Source organism: Venturia canescens, chromosome 7, assembly GCF_019457755.1.
Source record: "Venturia canescens isolate UGA chromosome 7, ASM1945775v1, whole genome shotgun sequence".
Lineage (NCBI taxonomy): Eukaryota > Metazoa > Arthropoda > Insecta > Hymenoptera > Ichneumonidae > Venturia > Venturia canescens.
In genome coordinates, this window is record NC_057427.1 from 5,337,527 (window position 1) to 5,361,613 (window position 24,087).

General features: G+C 41.3%; 3 protein-coding genes across 5 annotated transcripts in view; 2 read left to right on the forward strand and 1 right to left on the reverse strand.

Moving 5' to 3' along the window:
* Window positions 1–15,406, forward strand: part of rn (rotund) — a 109,926-nt gene extending 94,520 nt beyond the window's left edge. For all 3 annotated transcript variants that reach the window (XM_043423598.1, XM_043423600.1, XM_043423601.1), the window contains exon 6: window positions 7,768–15,406. In XM_043423598.1, coding sequence (XP_043279533.1) covers window positions 7,768–9,027 — 1,260 coding nt within the window. In that variant the 3' untranslated portion in view covers window positions 9,028–15,406. The remainder of the gene's footprint in view (window positions 1–7,767) is intronic.
* A 670-nt stretch (window positions 15,407–16,076) lies between these two features.
* Window positions 16,077–20,993, forward strand: Vps11 (vacuolar protein sorting 11). Its single transcript, XM_043423468.1, has 13 exons — window positions 16,077–16,214; window positions 16,356–16,424; window positions 16,519–16,692; window positions 16,879–17,075; window positions 17,169–17,427; window positions 17,546–17,934; window positions 18,024–18,636; window positions 18,726–18,853; window positions 18,929–19,141; window positions 19,211–19,383; window positions 19,477–19,774; window positions 19,840–20,213; window positions 20,344–20,993. Exons 1-13 carry the CDS (start codon window positions 16,200–16,202, stop codon window positions 20,748–20,750), a joined length of 3,309 nt encoding a protein of 1,102 aa, XP_043279403.1. The 5' UTR covers window positions 16,077–16,199; the 3' UTR covers window positions 20,751–20,993.
* Window positions 20,994–21,005: 12 nt separating this feature from the next.
* On the reverse strand, window positions 21,006–23,108 carry LOC122413251 (uncharacterized). Its single transcript, XM_043423469.1, has 2 exons — window positions 21,690–23,108; window positions 21,006–21,315 (listed from the first exon to the last, which is right to left on the reverse strand). The coding sequence occupies exons 1-2, from the start codon at window positions 22,848–22,850 to the stop codon at window positions 21,022–21,024; spliced, it is 1,455 nt and encodes a 484-aa protein (XP_043279404.1). The 5' UTR covers window positions 22,851–23,108; the 3' UTR covers window positions 21,006–21,021.
* Window positions 23,109–24,087: the final 979 nt, after the last annotated feature.

Genomic DNA, 24,087 nt, shown 5'->3' on the forward strand with positions numbered 1-24,087 from the left:
TTCCGACGGTGCTTCCCAAGGAATTTTAAGATCGGAGGTGAGTCGGAGAGCGCGGACTACCTTTCAGACGAAACGACGAGACTAATTGAAACCTCCTCCCCTCTCGCTCTCCTCATTTTTCGAGATCTTTTAACTCTCGCGAGCTAAGCGCGGAGAGAAAGCAACTGAGAAAATGGATACCGGGGGGATGCTGGCGCCCCGAACACGTATATAAATATACGCGAGAAGTTGAAGAACAAAATGAAGAAAAAAAGTTGAGAAGGAAATAAAAGACGAGCGAGCTAAAGCGAGGAAGAGTCGAGCTGCTGCTCCGAGGCGACGGGTGCGTATTAACTTCTTCCCTCCACGTCCCGGATAAGCGCATATAAGAGTTCCCTCCATAATACGAGAATGAACGTACAGAGACACGCGCCCGACCTCCCTTTCCCCGAGCGCTCGCACAGGATACCATATTTCTCCATGATCTTGAATATGAAAAAAAACAAATTTCAACAAAAAAAGCCGGAAACAGAATGAACAAAAAAAAAGTCACGCGCGACGAAACTGATTCTATTTTCGGTGAAGGGAGAACTGGAAAAAAAATCGTTCAGCCTCGAAACGTAAAGGAGGTTGGAAAATGAGCCATTCAAATTTTCCGTTGTCTCACAATCATTCGCGTCTTTCTGCCTCCAAATAGTTGAGAGAATCGCTCGAGTCTCGGGGACAAGTACATTCGCACAACGGCTAACAAACCGCCGACCACGTTCAACGAAATTCATTTTTTCGATCGTATTTTCGACTCTTTTTTCAAAATAATCCCTTTTGGTCCCGAAATCCGTTTTTTTGTCATCCACGCCTCGACGGGCATTGAAATCAGAGCGCAGGCTCACGGAGTGCTGAAAAATGTCTTGAAAACTCGAGCTCCCAGAGAACTGCCGAAAAACGGAATGGAATAATACAGAGAAGGCGCGAGAGAGAGAGAGAGAGAGAGAAAACGTGTGTATAAGCATAAAGAGCACTGGCCCGAGACGCCGCAGCACCGGCTTTCATTAAGGAATCGTTAGCGTCATCCTCGTTCTCCTCATCAGTAGCAGGCAAAAGCTTTCTACCACCATCAGGGCGAGCAGCATCCCTTCACCGCACTTTTGCCGGCACTCTTCCAACGCGATCTTCTCGTCAAAGGCGTTGTTTCTTCGTCTCTCTCTTCTTCGTTGTTTTTTTTTTTCGTTTTTTCTTTTTTTTTCACCTGCTGGTGTTCTTTTCTTGCGTCTACGACCCTCGGGATCCTCGGGATGTATCTCTATACGGAAATTTGAGGCATTACCAGTGAGAATTTGAAAAAATCTTTCCCACGGAGTTTCCACAGGTGGAAACAATCCTTCGTCATTCTGCGTAGAGCATTAACGAACTTGGATCTTGACTGAATTTTCAAAATTTATTTTTGAATTGCAGCGTAGCGTGATTAATGTATTTTGTTCGATGTGCCCGGAGTGAGGCATCTTCGAGGGGAGGAACGGATGAATGGAGATTTGCTTCGGGTTTGGAAACGAAGAAATCGTAGTATTTGCTCGGGATAAATATTTTTCTTGGTTTACCAATCGAAAAAAGGCGAAGAAACGTTTGAGGCCTTTCCTCCTGTAATTTACCCGCGTGACGACCCTCTCTTTTCAATATTTATCATTTTCCTTCGGCACACTATAAAACCGAGCAATAGTAGCTACGAAACGAATAAATAACGGGAATAAAAAGACGGTGAGAGACAAAGCCACGCGAGAGCGCTCGCGGCTCAATAAATTTAAGCCTCGTTATGAAACTCCCGAAGGATTGCGATGGATAACCCGAAGGATTGCCAAGAGTTTCTCGTCGATTTCAATTTTTCTTATTTCCCCCTTTTTTTATCCTCGCAGTGCTTTCTTACGAGCTATCAGTTCCTCCGGCAGCTCGTCAAAGCTTTCCGCGAGGGTAATGGAGAAATATGTTCGCACGAGAGAAAAGGGGGGAGGCGAGACGGAGGCTTGAAACGGCGTGAGAAAGACGGAGATACGAAAGAAACGGGAAGAGAAAAAGTGCGGAGAAAAAATGAAGAAACAAGATCCGGGGAAGAGAGAGAGAGAAAGAGAGAGAGAGAGACGGAGAAGATAAAAGAGCGATAATTTCCAGCCTCGATGAATTTCCAAGATGGCCAAAGAGAGAAGAAACGAGCTGCAACACCCGCTTTTAACGGCCTCCTAGTTATTTAACCGCGTATACGCAAGCCCTTTTAAAAAAAGAGAGCCTCGAAGAAGCCAGGAAAAGAGAGCAAGCGAGAGGCAGAGGAGTGTATATTCTTCGGAGAGTTATTTTCATGAACGAAACGTACAAAAAGATTTTTCAAAGGGCATTATAACAAGCCACCTTTCCATCTCTTACTCTCGTTGATTTCCGCACGTTCGCACTTCTAATTCTCTGCCAGAGGAGAGTAGAATATCGAGCAAAAACGCATATTGAAAGAAGAAGAAGAAGAAGAAGAAGGTGGAGATTTACTTTTCCTCCAGGCAAATCGCCAAGAGTACATAAATATCGACGAAAAAGTGCAATTGACCAGGACCCTTATTCTCTCTTTCCGTCGAGCATTTCTCTCCAACCCGCCGCGTCCGTTTCACCCCGTAATGTTTAATTTCTCCGTAAAACAACACGAGCAACAATGAGGCGAGCTGTTTGAAACCCTCGAGGGTCTAACTTCGTTCGCAACGAGATCCCCGATCACTGAGACGAGCCAATGAAGAGGATCGAGGGAGGGGGAGGGGGGGGGAAGAGAGGGGGCGTCGACGGGAGGGTGGAACAAAAAATACAAAAAGTTCAGCTTTATATTTCAATCTCGCGGAGCTCACCGAGAGGAGAGAGCCACGTTTACGACGCGTAATTGTTGCCAGTCCAAGTGGCCATTTCGCGAGTACAGAGCGCCCTCTCTCTCTCTCTCTCTCTCTTTCTCCCTGGTGTTCCACGGAAATTGCCGGAAAAAATTATCCGTCGCTGCGGTTGTTCAAAACGACCCGCGAGATATGCCCGGACCCGAACGTTCTCCTGTCTCTTTTACTACGCGCGCTTCACCTTTTTCCTTTTCTCTCTCGAATTCTCTCGCGCCCCTTCTGCCCAGAAGCAACTTCTCACTCTATTGACCTTCGCTATTTATTTATCGACGTTCCCGCGGAGCTTCCCATGATTTTCGACGCCACAATTATTGCTCCGATTCCACGTCCCTCCAACTCTTACGCTCCGGCGGGTTCGACGATTTCGCGAAAATCGACGAGAACTTTTTCGAAATTCGTAGCAACTCAATTCGAACATGAAAGTATCCGCGTCCTCAAATACCTCGAAATCTTACTGATACTCGATACGCTATCGGGGCCTGTATCAAATCGCCTTTTCCTAGACCCGTCGCTATACCTGGGACACGGCATGTTCGAGCTGGTAAAACACATCGGAGAAAATAGCGGGGAGCCTGCATCTGGGTAGCGCCGGCAGGTGGTAGATGCCTGGGAATTTTAGTCGATTCTTTATCTAACCAATTACACAATCCTCCTGCAGTCTAATTGGAGCGACGGTGTGCGGGTGCTCTTTCTCTTCGTCGCTCTTCATTCGAGCCCTTGATTTTCAAGGTGTAAAGGGACGCTGTGCAAACACGTCTGTTGGACCCGAAAAAAGCTGCCTCGGCTGATTTCCCGCTTCGGATATAAAGCCCCCCGAGTATTTTAGATCCATTACGAATAATCTCACATTCGCTTTATTCTCCGGAACGACGAATTGATTAGCTCGAATCAGCAGCAGCAGCAGCAGCAGGTGGATTAACAAACTTCATTCGAGAGACCTCGTTGCGTTTATAGCTCCGGGACCTGTTTTTCCCCGCATGCTTCCCTCGTTTCGAACACTTTTCATTCCATTTTCCACTTTTCTCCGCGGGCTCCCGTCGCATCGCGTGGGGTCTCCAGAAAATACACAAACATGTGTGTCCGCGAGCCGCTCGTATATACTCGGCAAAGATCGAAGGATGGGGGGGAGAGAGAGAACGCGATGATCGGTCTTGCAGCGAGGCATCCTCCGCCGGCATGACTTACGCCACGCAAACTTTCATACCCGGCGCTCATAACGATGCAAAGAGAGCAAGAGGAGCATTTAAAATCCTTGGATTTATACTAAAACAGAACAGCTGGCCTCGTCTCGTTTTCGTGCTTTTCCCCCCGTTTACGAACGCAGATCACACACGCGAGATTCTCGAAGGGAGGTTCTCTCGAGCATTTGGAAAAAAGATGCGCGCGCGGGGGAAGGCTCTCTCGCCTCCCGCGGTGAGAGAGATACACCGAAACGAGAGATATCGGAAACACACGACATATTGAGGGAGGAAAAAGCTGCTTGCTCGTGAGAAAAAGAAAGATGGTCTGCGACGAGGGGGACACGCCGAGGGAAAAATCTCGAGTTTTACGGCAAACAAGCCGATGACGGATCGAGGGATTCTTTCTCCTCCTCTCTCGTATGATCTTCCATGCGGATCTCGACCGGAGACTCGTAGACGTGCCATAAGTACCTTTTCCATTGAATATGTACGCACGTACACGGACACGCACAGACATTTACGAATGTATCGATGCTCCTGGGAGGTAGATCGCGAGGAACTATGGTCAACCCTCCTACGAGCTGCTCTATACCGATCGCGTTAATCTTGCAGTGATTCTTCGAGGCTTGTATACGCCAATTTCGTTCGATTCTCCGGAGTAAAATAGGATCTTCCTTTCATGTTGTCCCAACAGTGCGGGGCCGAAGGCCGGGCGAGCAGGATGGGCAAACGGGCCTAATCCACTTTGACGCAAAACCGTTTCAGGTGCTCTTATATTCGATCTATTTTTCTTCGATTTCGAGAGAAATCGTCTGTGCCTCTGTTGTGACGAACGAGATGAATTCCGCTATGAGGAAATTCGTTCCGTGTCCCCGCGAACATCGAGCGGAGCATTTTTATGCTACTCGTTGTTCCTCCGACTTTTTTCTTCTACTTTCGAGGTGAAAGGCTTCAAAGTTTAATTACCAAAATAACCGTTTAGATTAAATGCTTTTTCCCCACTGCGTGTGTCGCTCTTCTCTCTCAATACCGGCGACCGCTCCGCCGACAGAGTCCTCATTAGTGTCATCAACGTCTCGACTCTCCTCTCCGTCTTTCTTCGTGGCCACACAATTATCCTAGAACACTTTTTTATACGCGGAGGAAAAGAAAGAAAAAAAACGACGTTTCGGGGCTACCGACTGCCGGATTACTGTCCCAGTGCGTATTATAATCCCAAATTACCCGTGACTCTACGATGCTGCTTCTCTCTCGATCATCGTGATTTTTTAACGAGTACAAGCGTCATTAAGGTCGTGCGGCTCGACTGCCACATATTTCGATTGAATTTACCAAGATTCCCTCCCTCTTCGGTTGACCGGGCGCGCAGCAGAGGAAGCGTCGACCGTTCCTCGCGGTAGCGACCCGCTGCTGTGCGACCTCGTACGTTATTAATCGGTAGAAAAATCAATTTTCAAACTTTAATATGAAAAATTGAGGAGCTATGAAATTTGACGAGAGCGAGATGTTCGTTGTGAATAAATCGATCGAAACATTATTTCAACATCGTCATCGAAGTTCCCACAATCTTTCCTTGACAGTGGAAATATGGAGCGGAAAGGGAAAAAAAAACGTCGTTAATATAAAACCAACGAGACGAAATATATCGAACGATTATTTCAGATGCCGGAAAGCTAATAATAAATATGGATCTCATGCGGGCAAAACCGGCGAGCTGGTTCTCCTTGCTACCGATGTGTTTAAAAGCAACGCTCACGCGCAGACAGCGCGAAGAAGGCTCTCTGATCTCAAGATCCAAAGATCGGTGCTCGTAGCCAAATATTCGAACGGATCCCGCCAGCCGAGCGTGTGTGCGTGTCATTTTTTTCTCATTTCGGTGGGCTGCTCGGTATAAATAACGTGTGGGCCGAGCATGTGAGAATCGAACGTGCGCGCGAAGAGAAGGCTGTGCGCGGAGTGGCACAAGAGCGAGCGAACTTGACACCTGCAAGGACGCTCTTTCGAAAGGAGGAAATGAAAAAATAAAAAGATTTTAAATGTCGCTCCGTTAAAGGACGTGAGCCAAGTCAGCTGTTGAGTTCTCTATTCCGCGAGCGAGCGAGCGCGCGCGAGTTGCGCGTCTTATACATGGTCAAGCGTCTTTTCAGCCGTTCGCGCATGTGTGCCCATGAGTTTTTCTACTGTGGACGAAATCGTCTGCGAGGAATTACGTAAAGCCAGACGGAGACAAGGCGCGCGAGTGTGAGCTCGTTGCATTCAGAGGACTCGACATGCGAGGCCTTCCAAAGAGCAAATTCTCCCATCTCCGAAATACTCGTCCAAGTTTCAATGCCACAAGGCGGAGGTGAGCGGGACGCGGTGAGGCAGACGAGAGAGAGACCTCCTAAAAATCATATCCTGATTCTCATGACGCGATGACTCGCGAGGAACGTTCGACGTCCCGAAACATTTGCGTAATCGAATATGTGTCAGCGGTTTATTGTTTCGTTCCTCGTTCGATCGCGGCGCACACTTGTTTCATGGGGAACGCGATCGAAGCGTTGGAGAGCGATATTTATAAAATCGACAGAGTCTGTCCATAAGTTTCCCTTCGAAAACTCCCACCTGGTCGTCAAACTTATTAGCACACGTCTCGATACACCATTTTTTAAACTCGTTTGGCCCACTTGTTGCAGTAACAAAGTCAAAATCCGAGCTATACACTAAGCCGCTATTATAATACGATTTTGAAACTGACCACGTCGCACTAGCGCACTCAGACAAACGAGCACACACGCGAGGGGAGGGAGACTTCAACTCTTTTAGGCACAATTCACCGGAGATCATCGGTCCGGTCTTTTATTTGCCTCGGGGCTCTCTCTCTCTCTCTCTCTCTCCCTCTCCTTCTTTCCCGCCTCGTCTCGATTCTTAATGTCCGAGAATTTCAGAATATCTCGTGACTGAGATGAATTACTCCTATAACGTGGTTTTATGATCGAAGGCATGGGATGAGAGACGAGACCGGAGCGCGAATACCCTCGAAGAATATGCCCTCTCGTCGTCGTATAGAGAGACGGCGGGAGATGGGACCGCGAACTATATATTCTCGAATGTGAGGATTGCGATTCATCCTGAGAAAGATGAAACGGTTTACGTGTACGTATATATATGTATATATACGAGTATTATGTGCGAGCTGTATATTTATACGTGTGTTTAATGCGCCTGTATAAGATCTTGTGTCTATACTGGAACTCTATGCGGTAGCATTCGAGCTGCGGAGGCAAGGAAAGAGTGGCGAGAGAGCCAGTCAGTCAGGTATATAGCCTCGAGGCTACGAACATGATAGACAAGGTCAGCCTCTCCCGTCGATAGGTGCTCTCGCAAGAGAGCCGAGCGCCCGAGAGAGAGAGAGAGAGAGAGAGCGGAAAGAAGAGGAGAACCGTCTCATGGACCAGCAAAAAGTTATACGAGTTATGTCGCCGTCGGTACCGCAAGGCACTTGACGCGATTTTGCGACTCAACACACTTTTAATCAACCGATCAAAGACATTACGAGTTGGAGCCTTAAAGAGTGATTTTATAAGAGGATTCGATCGAATTAAATAATCGAGTGCGCGTGAGGAAATTGTTTTTATATAATTTGACAAAGAAATAGAAAGATCAAGTTATGTCTGAGCCCGTATATTAAGTTGGATTTTTGATTTATTTCGTTTCAGATATTCGGTAGCAAAGCTGATCTCCAATTGCACACGCAGATACACATGCGAGAAGCAAAGCCGTACAAATGTACGCAGTGCTCAAAGGCGTTCGCGAATTCGTCGTATCTGTCGCAGCACACGAGAATTCATCTTGGTATAAAGCCTTATCGATGCGAGATATGCCAGCGCAAGTTCACCCAGCTAAGTCATCTGCAGCAGCACATACGCACGCACACGGGTGACAAGCCTTACAAATGTCGTCATCCCGGCTGTACCAAGGCGTTCAGTCAGCTGAGCAATCTACAGAGTCACTCGCGCTGTCATCAAACCGACAAGCCGTACAAGTGCAATTCGTGTTACAAGTGTTTCTCGGACGAGCCGAGTCTCCTCGAGCACATACCCAAGCACAAAGAGTCGAAGCATCTTAAGACGCACATATGCCAGTATTGCGGCAAAAGTTATACCCAGGAGACTTACCTGGCGAAGCACATGCAGAAGCACGCCGAGCGCACGGACAAGAGACCCCCGATTATCGGGACGGGCCTGAGGCCCGCGATACACGCCATGTCTCATCACCAGGATCATTACTGGCCGAAAGTCAGTCCGGATTCGATGATGAGCGAACTCCACGAGAGACTGCCGCATCACCATACCGAGTATCATCAGAATCAGAACACGGAAATGCTCCTGCCACCGCCCCACGGAGCCGGCGGAGGTGCCAACGGGCCTGGGGGAGGAGGTGGAGGAGGGGGCGGCGGCGGGGGCGCCGGAAACAACGGCAACGGAGGTGGACCAGGCGGCAACGGAGGTGGACACAACAACAGGGACTCGATCGAAAACGACTCGAGGCAACAAACCCCCCAACCCGGTAGCAATCATCATCCGAACAGCAGTTCTGCGTTCACTCCCATATCATCGATATCCATAAACTCGATATCCTCGATGCAGCATCCCCTCAATCCCCTCAATCATCTGCACTACCCTGGAAGTCATCATCCGGCCTCGAGGCCCTATCTCTACGAGGCTTTCAACACCCAAAAATCATCGCCGACGTCCTCATCGGTCGCAGGTGTCACACCCGGTGCTCCGACCAATCAGAACCCAACGTCGTTCCCCAATCAGCTGATAAGCCTTCATCAGATAAGAAATTACGCGCATCAACCGAACCTCGGTAATCTTGGTAATCTTGGGAATCTCAGCAATCTCAGTAACTTGGGCAACCTCAGCGCAAGCATGGAGGGACACGCGCTCCTCGGTGGACTCAAGGACAAACAGTAACTGTAGCTTAACTTTAGGTACTAAAGAACAAGAATATAAGAAAGAAAGAAACGTCAGTGTTGTGTGGCGAGACCCGTGCCCCCGATCACAGAGATGCGCCGGCTTGCGGGGAGGACGTACTTCGAACTCGTCTTTTCTTTTCTTTTCTTCACTTCACTCTCGCTCCCAACAGCCAACCAAGACTTGCCACTATTCGAGAGCAACATGACTAATAAACTATTTCCTACCGGCCCCTGCGCTGCTCACCGGACCACCAGAAATCCTGCCCCTGCATTCTTCTCATTCTTCATCTTCTTTCGCTCTTTTCGTCTTCATGCTTCTCAGAGCCCAACGGGTGTGTTTCCGTGTCTCCGTGTGCATTCGCGTTTTATCACCGTTTCGTGAAAACATTCGTTCGATGTTGAAAGGATTCAGGCATTTTCGAAATTCGCGTTCCCCGACGATATCGTTAAGCGCGTTGCTTCATTGGACGAGTGAGTTTCCAATTTTCGTAGTTACAACTTTTCCTCGCTTCACGGCCGTCTCATTATCTTATTTATACGGGAATATTTTTCGGTCTCGTATTTTTCCTCTTGTTGAAAAATATAAGTGATCGATAGATTTCGCGCCGCGGCCTCGTCGCGCACGACGACCGCCACAATCCCGTTGAGCTACCGAGCTAAACTTTTCTTCCGTTACACATTCCTGCATCGAACGAAATCGTCACTGGCTTCGATGTTACTGAATTTTATACATTTTTTTCTTCTTACTTTTATTGCACGAATTCGTCGGGGGCCACATCGGGATTCGACCAGAAGAGTCGTTTGAATAGTCAAAGCGAGTTTAAAAACTTGAAGGAAAATAAAATTAATGTGCTGCGCACATTTTTTCATTACTTCGGGACAATCCTTTCGCGATATTTCAATCGTTTCTTACACACGCGCCTCAAATATTCTCGCTGCCCATAAAGACGTTGTTGTTTTTCTAAAAAATAATAACAATCGTGAGAATCTCCCCGAACGAGCATTATCACTTCGATTCCTTCTTTCCTTCTTCATTTTTTCATACTGATTTTTCATATGTTATTCACGAAAGTTTGACGCGACGGTTACATTCAGGGCACAAATCGCGACATAATGTATTTACGAGTGAGAGAGCAAGAGATTAATGCAGAGAGAGAGAGAGAGAGAGAGAGGGAAAGAGAGAACAAGAGAGAGGGAATAACGAAAGTTAATGTAAGCGGCGAACGTGAGAATAGTAGAGTAGGTTTGATCATGCCACACGCAAACGAGAAAAAGCATTGAAAGACACATCTACACACACGCGCGTGCGCGCACACACGAACACAAACACAAACACGAGGTAGATGATCGAGTTGGACAGATAAAAGAGCGAAACATTATTGAGTGGTATGGTAACGACCTCCTGTACATAACTATTATATAAATATATAAATAAATATTATTATTATTATTATTATTATATTAATATTATTAATTAATATTTGGTAGGTGTATAAGGTGGATAAAATAGATTTACGAAAAAAAAAATATATATATATATATTCTACGTACCTTGTCCGAAACGAGATGAAAAAAAAAGAGAGAAAGAGAGAGTGGAGGAAAAATGGGTTAAACTGTCCAGACTGTTTCTTTTTGTTTTCTGTGAAATTGGGATAAAAAAGTTGCGTGAACGAGAATAAACATAACGGTTGAGCGTAAAATGTAAACCTGATGAATTTTGTCGCGTAAGATTCAATTTCGAGAAGGATGAAAGTTTTATTAAAACGCTGTATACGTCGATGGAAAAAAATGATCGATGATCACTGTTGTTCGGTGTTCGGTTCAATATGTATTTTTTTTTCGCTCTTTCACAGCTGTTCTCATGGCATATCGCGTCGTATTATTTTATTTATTTTTTCAGAGGGTCGGGGGTTTTTTCTTCGTTTTTCGTAGGCGAAACATTCGCGAATCTTGCTCGAAATTGAAACGCGCGGGTAAAATTCGTCAGACGAGAGAATTCTCGAGCTCGAGAAAAAAAAATCGTTCGGGAGAGACGCACGAGCGCGCGAATCGTCGAGAGCGAGAGAAAGAGAAAGGAAAAAAAGCGTAAAATATAAATATAAGAAATGTAAATGTATTCGAGACGTGAGAAGGAAAAATTAATAAAAAAAAAATGTGTACAGACCGACTTCGGCAGCGACGAAGCAAATATATTACAGTCGAGACGATCGGATTATTAAGAAAATTATGAAAAATCATAATTCATTGAAGAAGAAATAAATAATTCGATGGGAATAAAGAGGCAGCAAAAATATGAAGAAAGGACGAAAGTGAAAAGGACACTGTGTAGATAATTTCTTGTTATGGCGAATGCGGGAATCGGGAGGAACGTGAACCACGAAAGATATAGAACAAATACACGGGGCAGGGGGGGGGGGCAGTTTCGTTTGTTTACATTTTTGTTTCTACGAACGATTCGTTATTATTATTATTACTATTATTATTATCATTATTATCGTATGGAAACGTGCTGCTCGACATCGACGTATAAGCACAAAATATCTTTATTTTATCATACCCAAAATTCTCGTTCTTATTATCGAAATTTTGTCGGATATCTCGAATCATTCTAACGTTATTCGTGAAAGAAGATAAAAACTCATTTGAAATATCATATTTTTGTTGAATAAAAATAGATAATAACATTGAAAAAAAAAGAATAAAAAAAAAATGGCAATTGCAAAATAAAGAAATAAATCGGAGACAAGTTTTATCGTTTAAACGATTTATTACAGTTTTTTTATTGTAAGCAATCAACTTTTCATTCCGAGATTGAGGAAAGAGGAAAAAAAGGAATGAAAAAAAAAAAAATAAAAATCCACTGAGAATTAACGAGAACGAAAAAAATCGTACGTTCCGCACACAGGACAATTGTTAACAACATTTTTTTATGATTATTTGCGATCGAGCGTAAAAACAAGACGTTTCCTCGTTTAGTAGGGTAACGAAAAATGGATATTTTAAAGGGTACATTTAAAGTGAATATTTAACAGAAAATAATCTCATTGAAGAGAATTATGAGAATTAGGGAAAAATTGAATAATTTATGGAAAGAGAAGAAAATGAAGAAAACGAAAAAAAATAAACAATTCCCTCAACCTTTGCGCGGATTGATTTCCTCGCGATGCTCGCACGCCTCACCTGTGCTCAAATTCTTTAATTATTAATTTGTTATTAGGAAAGTATGGTATTCTACAATTATTACGAAATATTGTATATCGTCAACACACACCCACATAAATACATAAACACACAAACAATATGAAAAAGGAAAGAAGAAAAAACAACATCATTCGACAGACAGACGCGCAGACACGCGAAACAGATTGCTCTTTGGGTTTCCTAAAAGATTGTTGCGCCCGGTCGCGCGTACGAGAGCGAGAGAGAAAGAGAGAGTGAGAGTGAGCGAACGAGTGAGAATTCGAAAAGACACACAACAAAACAAAAACAAATAAATAAAAGCAAAGTGACGTATGCGTGTGACGAGCGTGAGCAAAGAAAACTGCGAGATAAAGTGTGAAAGATTTTGAATGTTCGTCGCAAAAAGGACTGGATAAACAAGCGAGACAAAAAAAATTATATATATATATATATATATATATATGAGTATATATAAAAAAAATATGAGATAGGAAAACAAACTGAAAAATAAAACAATTGCGATAGAATTTCGTTAGGCCGATAACGAGAGGGGAGGGGGGAAAACCAGGGACCTCGCGCTTTAATATGTGATTTATTTTTCTTCTTTATTATGCTATTTCTCTTCTCATTTCTTTCTGTTTCCTCTTTTACATCTCTATCCTTAGTTTCAATGATTATTATTATTATAATAATTATAATTTTCGTTTAATAAAAATAATATCCCGTTTAGAAGGAACAATTGAGAAAATAAAATGAAAGAAAAGCGTTTTGTATAATTTGTTGATTACCACTAACGATTAATCCCAATTCCGATAATCAACAACAACAACAGCAACAACAACAACAACAACAACAGCAAATATGTTGATGAAAAGTAAAAATTGCATCCTCAGTCTTTTGACATAATAATGTGTGCAATGAGACGAAAACAAAGAAAAATAACTGGTTCGGAACAGGAATGAGGGCGCGAAACAATTGTCAAAGCAAATGTAGGTACGAAAAATAATAATAATAATAATAATAATATTTATAATAATTATGATAATGATAGTTATATCGCGCGGTACGAGAACAGAACTGTGATATTTTACTGTGTAAATTATTGATGAAACAACAAAACAAAACAAAAAACAAAGAAAAAAAACAAAAGATAGAAATTGAAAAAAAAAAAACAAAAACAAAAACAAGCGCGAAAAACGAAGTGACACGAAGGAACATAGAGAATATGAGAAAAAATTTAATTACGGGAGGGTGGAGGGCGTAAAATATTAATGTTAGTCACAGATTTAAGCGTATTTTACATTGGCGATTCGCCAATTTTATCCATTCTGGAATAATCGTTGTAGGTAACAAAAGAAAAGTGAGCATCATCGCTCCGGAAGAAAGAAAAATAGCTGCGGATAAAACATTGAAATAAAAGGGAACGTTCCTACTTGAACGTCGAATCTTGGTCCATTCAACGGGAACGAAAAGAGGATGCTCGGGGACGAAAAAAAATAAAGAAAAAGTAATGATACGAAAGTTCTCGGTGTGCGTGCGTGTGTGTTCGTTTTTTATCGTTTTTCCGTTTGTATATACGAGATATTTAGTAAATAAATGTTTCCACGAGAAAATCTCACCCCCCAACGTGTTTGAACGAAATCGATCTCGAAAATAGAAAGAAAAAAACAATGGAGAACGGAGAGGGAGAATTGTTATCGAATTTTTGACAGTTACAACAATGTCGTCCAATTAAACTCAGTTTTGATGCACGTGAATAGAAATTCAACTCCATTTTCGTAATATCGATTTTTCGGTTTTACGTTTCGCATTGATATACATTTTTTTTTTTTTTTTTTTTTTAATTAACTACATTTTTCGTAAAATATTATTTTTCACCCAGTCTGTGCAAGTTGAATATTCGTTATAATCTCCTGGCATGGGAGAAAACATTAGCTCGTAAGTATTAAAAAAATCAGAGAAAAAGAAATGACGGGAATTGGAAGCGAACGAGATAGAAAAGTTTTGAGAAATGTAGAAAAACTCTCGAAATTCATCCAACTATACTGAAACGGGGAAGCGAATTCGACATTTTTTTCTTTTTCATTGTAAATCACGCTTTTTCTCAGAATAAATATAATTTACAGCTAAATTCTCATTATACTCAATAAAACTTCTCGAGTCACGTTGATATTAGCAGGAAAAAGGAAAAACCTCGTTCGCTTGCTTGGTACCAAAATTCCTCGCCCAAAAACGTCGCCGTACAACGACGCGAATCCATAAGAATATTTTCAACGAGATTAAAAATAAATACGCGCAAGAGAGTGAGTGATTTGATTAATGCACGAGACTCGTACGTATGAAAGTGTAATAAACGAATCGTAAAAATCGTATGCACGTTACACTTATTCGACGAACGAATGTGAGACAATTGAACCACGGAAATGAACTATTGTTAGGCATTATATATTAAAGTAGAAAAAGAGATAAGATAGAGTTATTGAACAAAAAAATATATATATATATATATTAAAAGCAAACGAGCGATACGATCTTGCTTCAAAGTTTCATCGATCGACAAAAATGCTGTTTTTAAAGCACACGTATAATTGAATTTATTTAGACACGCAATTATGACGGAATTCTGTCGGGAAAAACGAGATTTATCCTTTGCATTTTTCCCTCACCTGTGCGAACGATGTTGATTCAATTGATTCTTTGTTGAAAGTTATAAATTAAGTAGAATAAGAGAAAAAAATTGAGAGATAATGATAAACTCGTAATGCAAGATCGAACGCCCGTTTCTTAAATCGTAAAATCTATGGTTAAAAGTAATCCAAGTAATTATTCCTAAACGAAATTCTGAATGTCGTTTTAATCTTTGCCACCTTTTCCGAGCCTTCAGAACAAACTTTCCGTTCAAAAGATGTATTTCACAATGTTTCATTATTGTTTTTCAATGTCCCAATTAAAACACAACGAAAAAAGTGCCCAGACGTTCGGTTACGTATGGTTTGTTTGATTGTCACTCCTTCGATTGTTCTCGACCTTTGTTGAATCATATATATAATTGAAAAAAAAAAAAAAAAAACAACTCCCCGAGACCCGCGCGATTTACCGGGCAAAGCCGTCACCGATGACTATTTTCGTCTCGTTGACACAACTAACTGTTCGTCCTTTTTATCAACAAATATAACAAAAAAAACTTACGTCTTAAAGATCGATTAATTGTTCGTTATTTCATCCCCCGCATTCTTCCGCCGGCGTATACACCCTCAACGAATTTCAATATGGCGGATTTTTCAAAGATCTTCGTGATACAAGACGCAAACACTGGAAGGTTCTTTTCAGACGGCTATTTCACACGGTAAAGTAACAAACGTCCTTTATTTATGATGCGAAAAGTTCAAGCTCTTGTTTCGCTATATCACAGTTACATTGGCAACGTTTACTTGTTGCAAAATGCGATAAGTTGAAATATCAATTCATAGCTAATTAATCATTGTCCACATACAATGTGCAATATTGAAAAAACCGTTAAGACTGAAAATTGAACGCCCTCAGAAGGGACACCTGCGCCATCTTTCCAACAATTTACGAACTCGCCAAACTTCATTTGGTTTGATGGTTTGATTCGACAGGCATTACTCGTATACTTTTTCTCAATCGCTAAATTGAATATTGACGTTTTTCTCGCAAATTACTCGAACGAATGTCAGTGGTGCATTATATCACGTGTGGATCGATCTATGATACATCATTTTTTCGTAAAATAAAATCGTTGAACTATACCGTTGAGCGGTAACCTCTTCAACTCGTACTGACCCGCTCAATCGGTAAGTTGAAGTTGAAGAATTCTGTTGTGTAATCTGTCGGTAAGCATATTAAGTCCGCTGTCAAAGATCTGTCAAACTATAGCCTAAAAATCTTTCGTCTGATCAAGCGAAAGTTGAGTGAAGTGAAAAAATAACTATTCCCAATGTTGAGTTAAACCTTTTTGATTGAAGTAAAATGGCTTTTTTAGAGGTATGGAAAATTTCTTACTGTCCTCTTAAAATCGTCGTTCTGAGGCAGTCTTTCATTAATGATCTAACCTCAAAAAAACGAAAAACCACCCCGAATTGTCGATTCGATAATGACTTTTGTTTTTCTTTGTTGCTTCCGTAGTGGCGGCGGTTCAACTTTTTCGACCTCAAGAAAGAGGTCGATGGCGGAAGTATCGCGGAGGCACTCGCGGTATTATTTATATGAATTTTTTCGATTTGCCTATTCTACATTTTGATATTGTGAGTCATTTTTCAAACTGAGTTTTTGGTTTTCTTTTTTACAGGGTGCCCAAGTCACTGCAGCAACAAGCGGCAATGGAAATTTGATCCTCGGTGATGCCATGGGCAATGTCCATGTCGTCAAACGTACTTATCAGGTTTCTACTTTTAGGGCTTATGAGATGAGCCTAACTCTTGCTGAACAGGTCCAACATTCCACTTATCTCTTCACAATAGGCGTGAGTTTTGGAAAAATTATATTGTTCAATTGTCAACTCCGAAATTCATCGGTTCAATTACTCAAAGGCTACATTCATTTCATAACTTGTTTGCAACTGTTAGTATTTCAATGTATATATCTACAAAATAAAATTGAAGGATAAAAAATCGAATGTTTGCGAAACTTATTCTATTACGGTTGCCAGGAAGACGATCCGGGATGCAATCCAACAATAAAAGTATGGAATTTTGGGAAATTAGACAAACACGAAAATCCAACTTGTGTACGAATAAGTAGAGCGATCCCGAGTTATAGAGCAATTCCAGCAACGTCTCTTTGTGTACATCCAAGCATGACATTGATGGCTGTTGGATTTGGGGATGGTTCAATAATGCTCTACAGGTGATTGCAGGAAAACATATTTTCCATAAAATAAAGACTTCCGTTGACGGAAGTGGAGTAACCAAACATTTTTGTTGTTATTTGAACTTTCAGAGGTGATCTTACAAGAGAGCGTAAAAACAAGATAAAAATTTTGAAAGACGGCAATACTCCAATAACTGGTTTGGCCATCAGGAACACAGGAAAACAGAATTATTTATTTGTTGCAACCACCCTCAGTGTTTACCTCTATAACATCACGGTCAAGGACAAAGAGACTAAATCCCCGCTTGACAACATGGGCTGCGAAAAGAAATGCAGTGTTCTTGCTGAAACGAGCCAAGACAGCCACTTCATGATCGGACGAAATGATGTACGAACATCGTTTTACTCCACCTTACTATTGTTTCATTAATCTTTTCTTCCAAACATCAAACCTCGCAGTACCAACACCAACTTGTCAGTTATAGCTAACAAACAATTTCTTTCAGGCAATTTATTGTTACACTCTGGACGGTCGTGGACCTTGTTACGCAGTGGATGGTCAGAAAATAATGCTCGATTGGTTCCGTGGATATCTGGTAATAATAGCAAAAGAAGCAGGCAATGTACCACGCACAACAACAACGATAACAGCTAAGCCAAGCACCGTAGAACCAATACCACCGGGTGTGGACAAACACATCATCACGGTGCTCGATATTCAAAACAAATTCATTGTAGCCTCAGCATCCATGATATCGGTGCAAGCTGTACTTTCCGAATGGGGTAGTTTTTTCATACTCAGCGGGGATAGCAAACTTTACCACCTTGATGAAAAGGATTTACAATCCAAATTAGCACTGTTGTTCAAAAAAAATCTCTACGACGTTTCGATAAGGTATTTTTAAGATGATTCACAGTAAATAGTTTGTTTCTTCAATTTAAAGGAACAGCTTTTGTACTATGATGTTTTTATTTTTCAAACAGAATCGCCAAAAGTCAACAATACGATGCCGAAGGTCTGGTTGATATCTTCCGTCAGTACGGTGATCATTTGTACTCGAAAGGTGATCACAATGGTGCCATAGAACAATACATAAAAACTATCGGAAAACTCGAGCCGTCTTACGTAATAAGAAAATTTCTCGATTCCCAACATATCGACAATTTAACGACGTATCTTCAGGCATTGCACAAACAGGGGCACGCTTCCGGCGATCACACTACGTTGCTGCTTAATTGTTACACCAAATTAAACCATACGGAGAAATTGAAAGAATTCATTATGACGAAAGATCGAGAGGTTGATTTCGACGTTGACATCGCGATTAAAGTGTGCCGTCAAGCCTCGCCCGAAGATGCACTGCTTTTGGCACGAAAACATCGTAAACACGAGTGGTACTTGAGGATACAAATCGAGGACAAAGCAGAATACAAAAGTGCTCTTGAGTATATAAACACTTTAGACTTCGACGAAGCAGAATCGAACATGAAAAAATATGGCAATGTTCTCATTGAAAATGTGCCCAACGAAGCGACGCAGTTTCTCAAAACTCTTTGTACCAACTATCGTGCCACGAACAGACCGTTGATCGATCAGGCACGTTTTTTTAAATTCCACTTTCCATATCACAACAACACAAAAATTGTTACATTTATTGAATTAAAACTATATTTGCCTTTCAACAGAATGTTCTCGATGGAACTGGCGAAGAACACGTTGAACGTGCCAATCCCGAAGATTTCATTCATCTTTTCCTCAACAACTCTGAGAGACTCGTCGAATTTTTGGAGCATCTCATCAAATGCGACAGCAAGTAAGTTCACTGCAATCAAATTTTCCACATTATTTATTTAAATCTGATAACGTAACTTTTCGTATGTTTTCGTAGATGGAGCACCTTGGTATATAATACCCTGGTGGAACATTACCTGCACGTCTGGTCAGCGTTGGACAATGAGGTGGCAAAACTTCAGTATGAGCAAAAAGTAGTGCGTTTGCTGCAAAGTTCCGAGGCTTGTTGCGACAAGGACCAAATCCTTATCCTATGTCATCAGCACAATTTTCGTCGTGGATTGTTATTTCTTTACGAGGAACGTAAATTGTGAGTGAATGAAAACGAGTGTATGATTAAATCCATAGAAATAGTTTTTTCATTATGCTTTTTTTTTAGATATCAAGAAATTCTACAGTATCATTTGCGGGAGGGAGACAACGAACAGGTATTCGCTACGTGTAAAAATTTCGGTCATCAAGATCCAAATCTTTGGGTGCAAGCTTTATGGAGCGTCGCGAGGAAAAAAAATGCCTCGACGAAACTCCTTGCGGATATACTCGAACACATAGGTAAATCCGATGACTCGACAATGTTAATAAACATCGTCCGCTATTTATTGGGTATATTAAAAACTTTAAATTCATGTGATTTCATGGGCTCAGCTGCCGAAGGCCTTTTATCGCCTCTAATGGTGATCGATGCTCTCTCGACATCTCTAACGTGCAGCCTCGGTGACGTGAAATCGTATCTCAACGGTGTATTCAAAAATGAATATGAACAGACGCGTTTAGACGCTGAATCAACGGAAAAATATCGTAGAGACACTAAAAAATTACGAGAGCAAATAGATCTCATTAAAAACAGCACGATGATTTTCCAGTGCGCTCGTTGCAGCGCTTGTCACCATCAACTCGAGCTCCCATCGGTCCATTTCATGTGCCAACATTCCTATCACCAACAGTACGTATTTCCGTACTTTTCATTGATGCTTCGTTGAGTGAATTTATTAAAACAAATATTTACAGTTGTTTCCAGAGTTTCTCAGAAAACGAAAACGAGTGTCCTGCATGTTTGCCCAACAACAAAAAACTCCTCGACATCATTCGAGCTCAGGAACAGTCGAGAGATTTGCACGAGACTTTCCATTGTCTTCTTGATCGTGCCGAGGATCCCTTTTCCCTCGTTGCTAATTATTTCGGTCGTGGAGTGTTCAAAAAACTCATGGTCATCACCGACGCCGATAAACCTATTGCTGGACCAGCTCCGAAAAATCTTGCGCCTCCTACTAACCCCGCAAGCGTGCAGAACAAAATCCAGGACCCGAAACCAAACTACAACGCCTATGGGCCAGGAGTCGAAGCGAAAATAAGACTGACCGAGGGCCGTAATACGACACTAGGTAATTATAAACTAATACATGAAATTTTCATTGAAATTCCTCATTTTTATGTTCATCCGTCCAACATCATAGTTTCGTTTTAATCGAATGTTGATGAAATTGTAGAATCATTACATTTTGTTTGTTCCAGTCAAACCGGATGTGAAGAAATCCGATAACGATCCATTCGCATCGAGCTCTGTAACGATTTACGAGGACCGACCAAGAAATTTGGTGAAACCGGATATTTACTCGTCGTCATTGGAGGCGAACATATCGGGTGCGGTGAGCGGATCGTCTACACCACGGACAAATTCTCGAAGAGCATCACCAGTGCCGATAAGAGAGGCAAGAATAATGAACAATCCAAGTCCGAAATCGTCGCCAGCTAACAAATCTTTTGTGCCACCAAAAACCCCGATCGTACCGATGAATCCTTTCGAATATGATGAGTCGATGAATCCTTTCGCCGAGGAAGCTGAAGAAGCGGGTAAATTGATATCAGCTGACGAAAACAAGAACGATTATAACGAAGACCTCAACCCATTCGCCAGTTAATTCCGAAGGTTTTCGCGTTCCCAATGAAATTAAGGTAAAAGCATGAAAATAACGAAAAACATTTTGCTTAGATCCAATAAAAATGTATATATCAAGTGTAACGTGAACGATAATCGTCGTTGCTTTCCTATCTTTTTTTATCATACATTACATAGCTGAAAAAGAAATATATATAAATATCGTAATATTGTACAGAATATTGTTACGTTTCGTCAGTAAAAGAAAAGCGTTTTAGAAACGAGACAATACAGTGAAGAGTTGAATCTTCTCATCAGAACTCTCGGTCGAGACTTTCCTTCCACGAAAATATGCGATCGCTTATTTTATAAGGATTCCAAGTGTCGAATACGCGAGGACTCGGCGGTCTCGGAAGAACCGCTCTCCGAAACTCGTCCTCGTTCGTTGGTACGAAGAAATCCGATAACTTTGGCGTTACGTCTCGTTGACGAGGTTCAGGATCTTTACTCCGGGTTAATCTAGTTGGCAATTGTTTTTCATCAACACTCAGATCTATCAGGTCCCGATAAATTGCTTCGTTCGCACCGAAATCCAGTGCACTCGATACCTGTAAAAGTAAGAAATTATTTACTGTGTTAAAGCATCACATTTTTGACACAAGCAAATCGAGTTTTCTTAGAACTTTCTTGAGGCTCTTTGAAAAAAATAAATAAAATAATGAAAACCCATCACGTATCATCAATGAATTCTCTCATGTGTTGAAAGAAAAAAATTATCTCCTTTTTCTGGAGTAAAATATTGTCAAGACAAATTTTTTAATTTTTTAAATATAGTTTCCATGTGAATTCTCAAAAACTACACTGCAATTGGAATGTTGAATCTTTTTATGAAAAATTGTCAAGGATCATCTCTATATTCTAATCATCTATTGGAGAAATAAAAAACAAATCAAATTATTACAGTGTCAAATATTCAAAATACCTTTCCATTGATGAGCCTCCGATAAAATGCCGGTAAGCGATCAATGTCCGGAACAATTTTTTCCTTCCGAGCTTCTTGCAATTGTCTCATTGTACATGTTATGGAATTGTACTCAGGACGAGCAAGTTTATCAGCTGAATGAATTTCTGCACGAGAATAATTCTTATTTCCTCCCTTGGAATGAGTCAATAAATCTGGTGTTTTCGATCTTGGAAATCCAGGGCCCACGTACACTTCAGAGCGTTTAGCCAGAGTGTCTCTCACTATAGTCTTTTTTATAGGGGCTTTATTATTCCCAATTTTACCAAATTTCATGCAGGCCATCAACGTTACTGGTGGCTTTTTCTGTACATTGATACTTTTTTTCACTGGAATTGTTTCTCCAATTTTTCCTCTAACTTTTGTCGAGGATTTTGAAGTTGTATTTACTCCTATATTTGTTTTAGTCACTGGTTGTGCAGGTTTGTTAGAGGATCGACTATTTTGTGTGGCTGTACTTCTGGCTGTTCCTGTTGAACTATCAGTTCTTGGGGTGTTGTGAGGAACCTTGATAGTCACAGTTTTGCTGCTTTCTCTCGACAGAATATTCTCTTTGTCCGAACTGGAAGACTTAGGTCGAGATGCATTTGTCACAATCTTCTTGTTGTCCTCGGATGATTTCGAAACTGTCTCAGGGAGAGAGGCAACTGACTTTGGCAATTTTTTCAATGAGGAATGCACAGTTTTCGTTGATAATGGTTTTTTTTCAACTAAAATGCCCTTCAGAGTCTTGGAAGGCTGATTAGTGTTTGACAGCTTTTTTTTAGAGATTTTGGCATCTAATGCAACTTCTTTTTTACTGCTAGCATTTTCTGGATAAGGGAGAATTTCCTCTCCATCGGGACTGGAGACAAATTTTGTTTGTGGAAGACGTGAACATTGATCATTGAGAGAGTCACCGGCTGAACGTCTCGGAGAAATTCCTTCTGGACTAGAATTCCATCCAAAATCTTTATTTGCTAACGGTGCTTTCAGAATTTTTATTCGGGGCTCTAATGTCGTAACACTTATTATTTTAGGTTTATGAAATGCCCTAGTCTCGCTCATTTGCTCCGGTGATTCGGCCGATTTTGAAAAACGCACTTTCGGCCGAGTGAAACTTTTTCCTCCAAAGTCATTCATGATGCATCAAAACTTGAATTATTTTTAAATGAAGAAAATAATATCATACTGACAATTTTCGGTTGAATCGTAATTTTCATATTTTGAAGGTTATGTCTGAATGAGCGAATACATTTCGATGTCTCGAGTTTGTAAACTGCTGCAATTTCATGACACAGTAATTAATTTCACCTCAAATTTGAGAAATTTGAAATATATCACAACACTGGTACTCAAAGTTAAATATGTATTTTATCAAAATTTTTCGTAAACAACCGGTAGCGAATCAAAACCATCAAGTGAATTCCGATTCCCGCTTTTTGTCTGTACAAAGAAAAATAAAAGATTTCATTATTACCGACGGTCAAAACGACAAAATTTATTGAACATATATATATTAAAAATCGAATTACCGACGAACGGTACTGGATTTATTGAAACAGTTTCACGCCCTCACACATGTCGGAGTTTATTTACTTTCCGTTGCCACTCAATATAAACATTTAGCGTTTTAGTTTGAGCGAATAGATTTTGAATGGAGAAATAAATAAAAAAAATTATTCAGAATTTTCGTTATTGTAAACAAATATTTGAGAACTTAAAATCGATAACATTATCGATGAATATATGTCCTTCAAATATGTACATGCGCACGAATTGAAGAATGTGATGAAACATTCATTTTTTTCAATGTTTTCCAATGTTGTGTTGCCAAACATGCGATCGAAGATATGGTAAAAGAATCCATTCCGGTGAATGGAACGATTCATATATAATTTACTTTGCCTCATAATGATTGTACGTATATAGTGTTCGAATTGAGAAGAAGAAAACACCTGGAGTGAGTTGCCTCCTCTCGCCTTTGTCCCTGCTTCATGACGCGACTTCTCGTTGAAGATCGTATCAAGAAAGATCGAGCATCAGGAGAGGACTCTACTACCCAAAAACTTTCACCGTTCATCCTTTCGTCCGTGTCTGGCGCAGGCTTACCTTGTTTTTTCCATCTCTCCCTCTCTCTCTCTCTCTCCCTCAATCTTTCTTTCTCTGGCACGTCTCCCCTATATTCCCACGATCGCTCTCATATATATACACATGTCGACGCCTGTTCGTGCATTAATGTATTACAACCGGAGCGTAAACAATGGAGACCGAAAACACCTATTTTATAATATTGCATGGACAATAGCATTGAAATTTCATCGATTATATAGTATTCAACGTGTTTCGATCGATAACGATTGAAATGGACATAATTCGC

What these genes read in the sequence shown, in the direction of transcription:
- Vps11 (XM_043423468.1), top strand. An exon ending in GTATCGCGGAGGCACTCGCG is followed by an intron (nt 16,425 to 16,518) that starts GTATTATTTATA and finishes TCTTTTTTACAG; the next exon opens with GGTGCCCAAGTCACTGCAGC. An exon ending in TCATGATCGGACGAAATGAT is followed by an intron (nt 17,428 to 17,545) that starts GTACGAACATCG and finishes AATTTCTTTCAG; the next exon opens with GCAATTTATTGTTACACTCT.
- LOC122413251 (XM_043423469.1), bottom strand. Translation starts at nt 22,850, where the DNA reads ATGAATGACTTTGGAGGAAAAAGTTTCACTCGGCCGAAAGTGCGTTTT. An exon ending in GGAGGCTCATCAATGGAAAG is followed by an intron (nt 21,316 to 21,689) that starts GTATTTTGAATA and finishes TTACTTTTACAG; the next exon opens with GTATCGAGTGCACTGGATTT.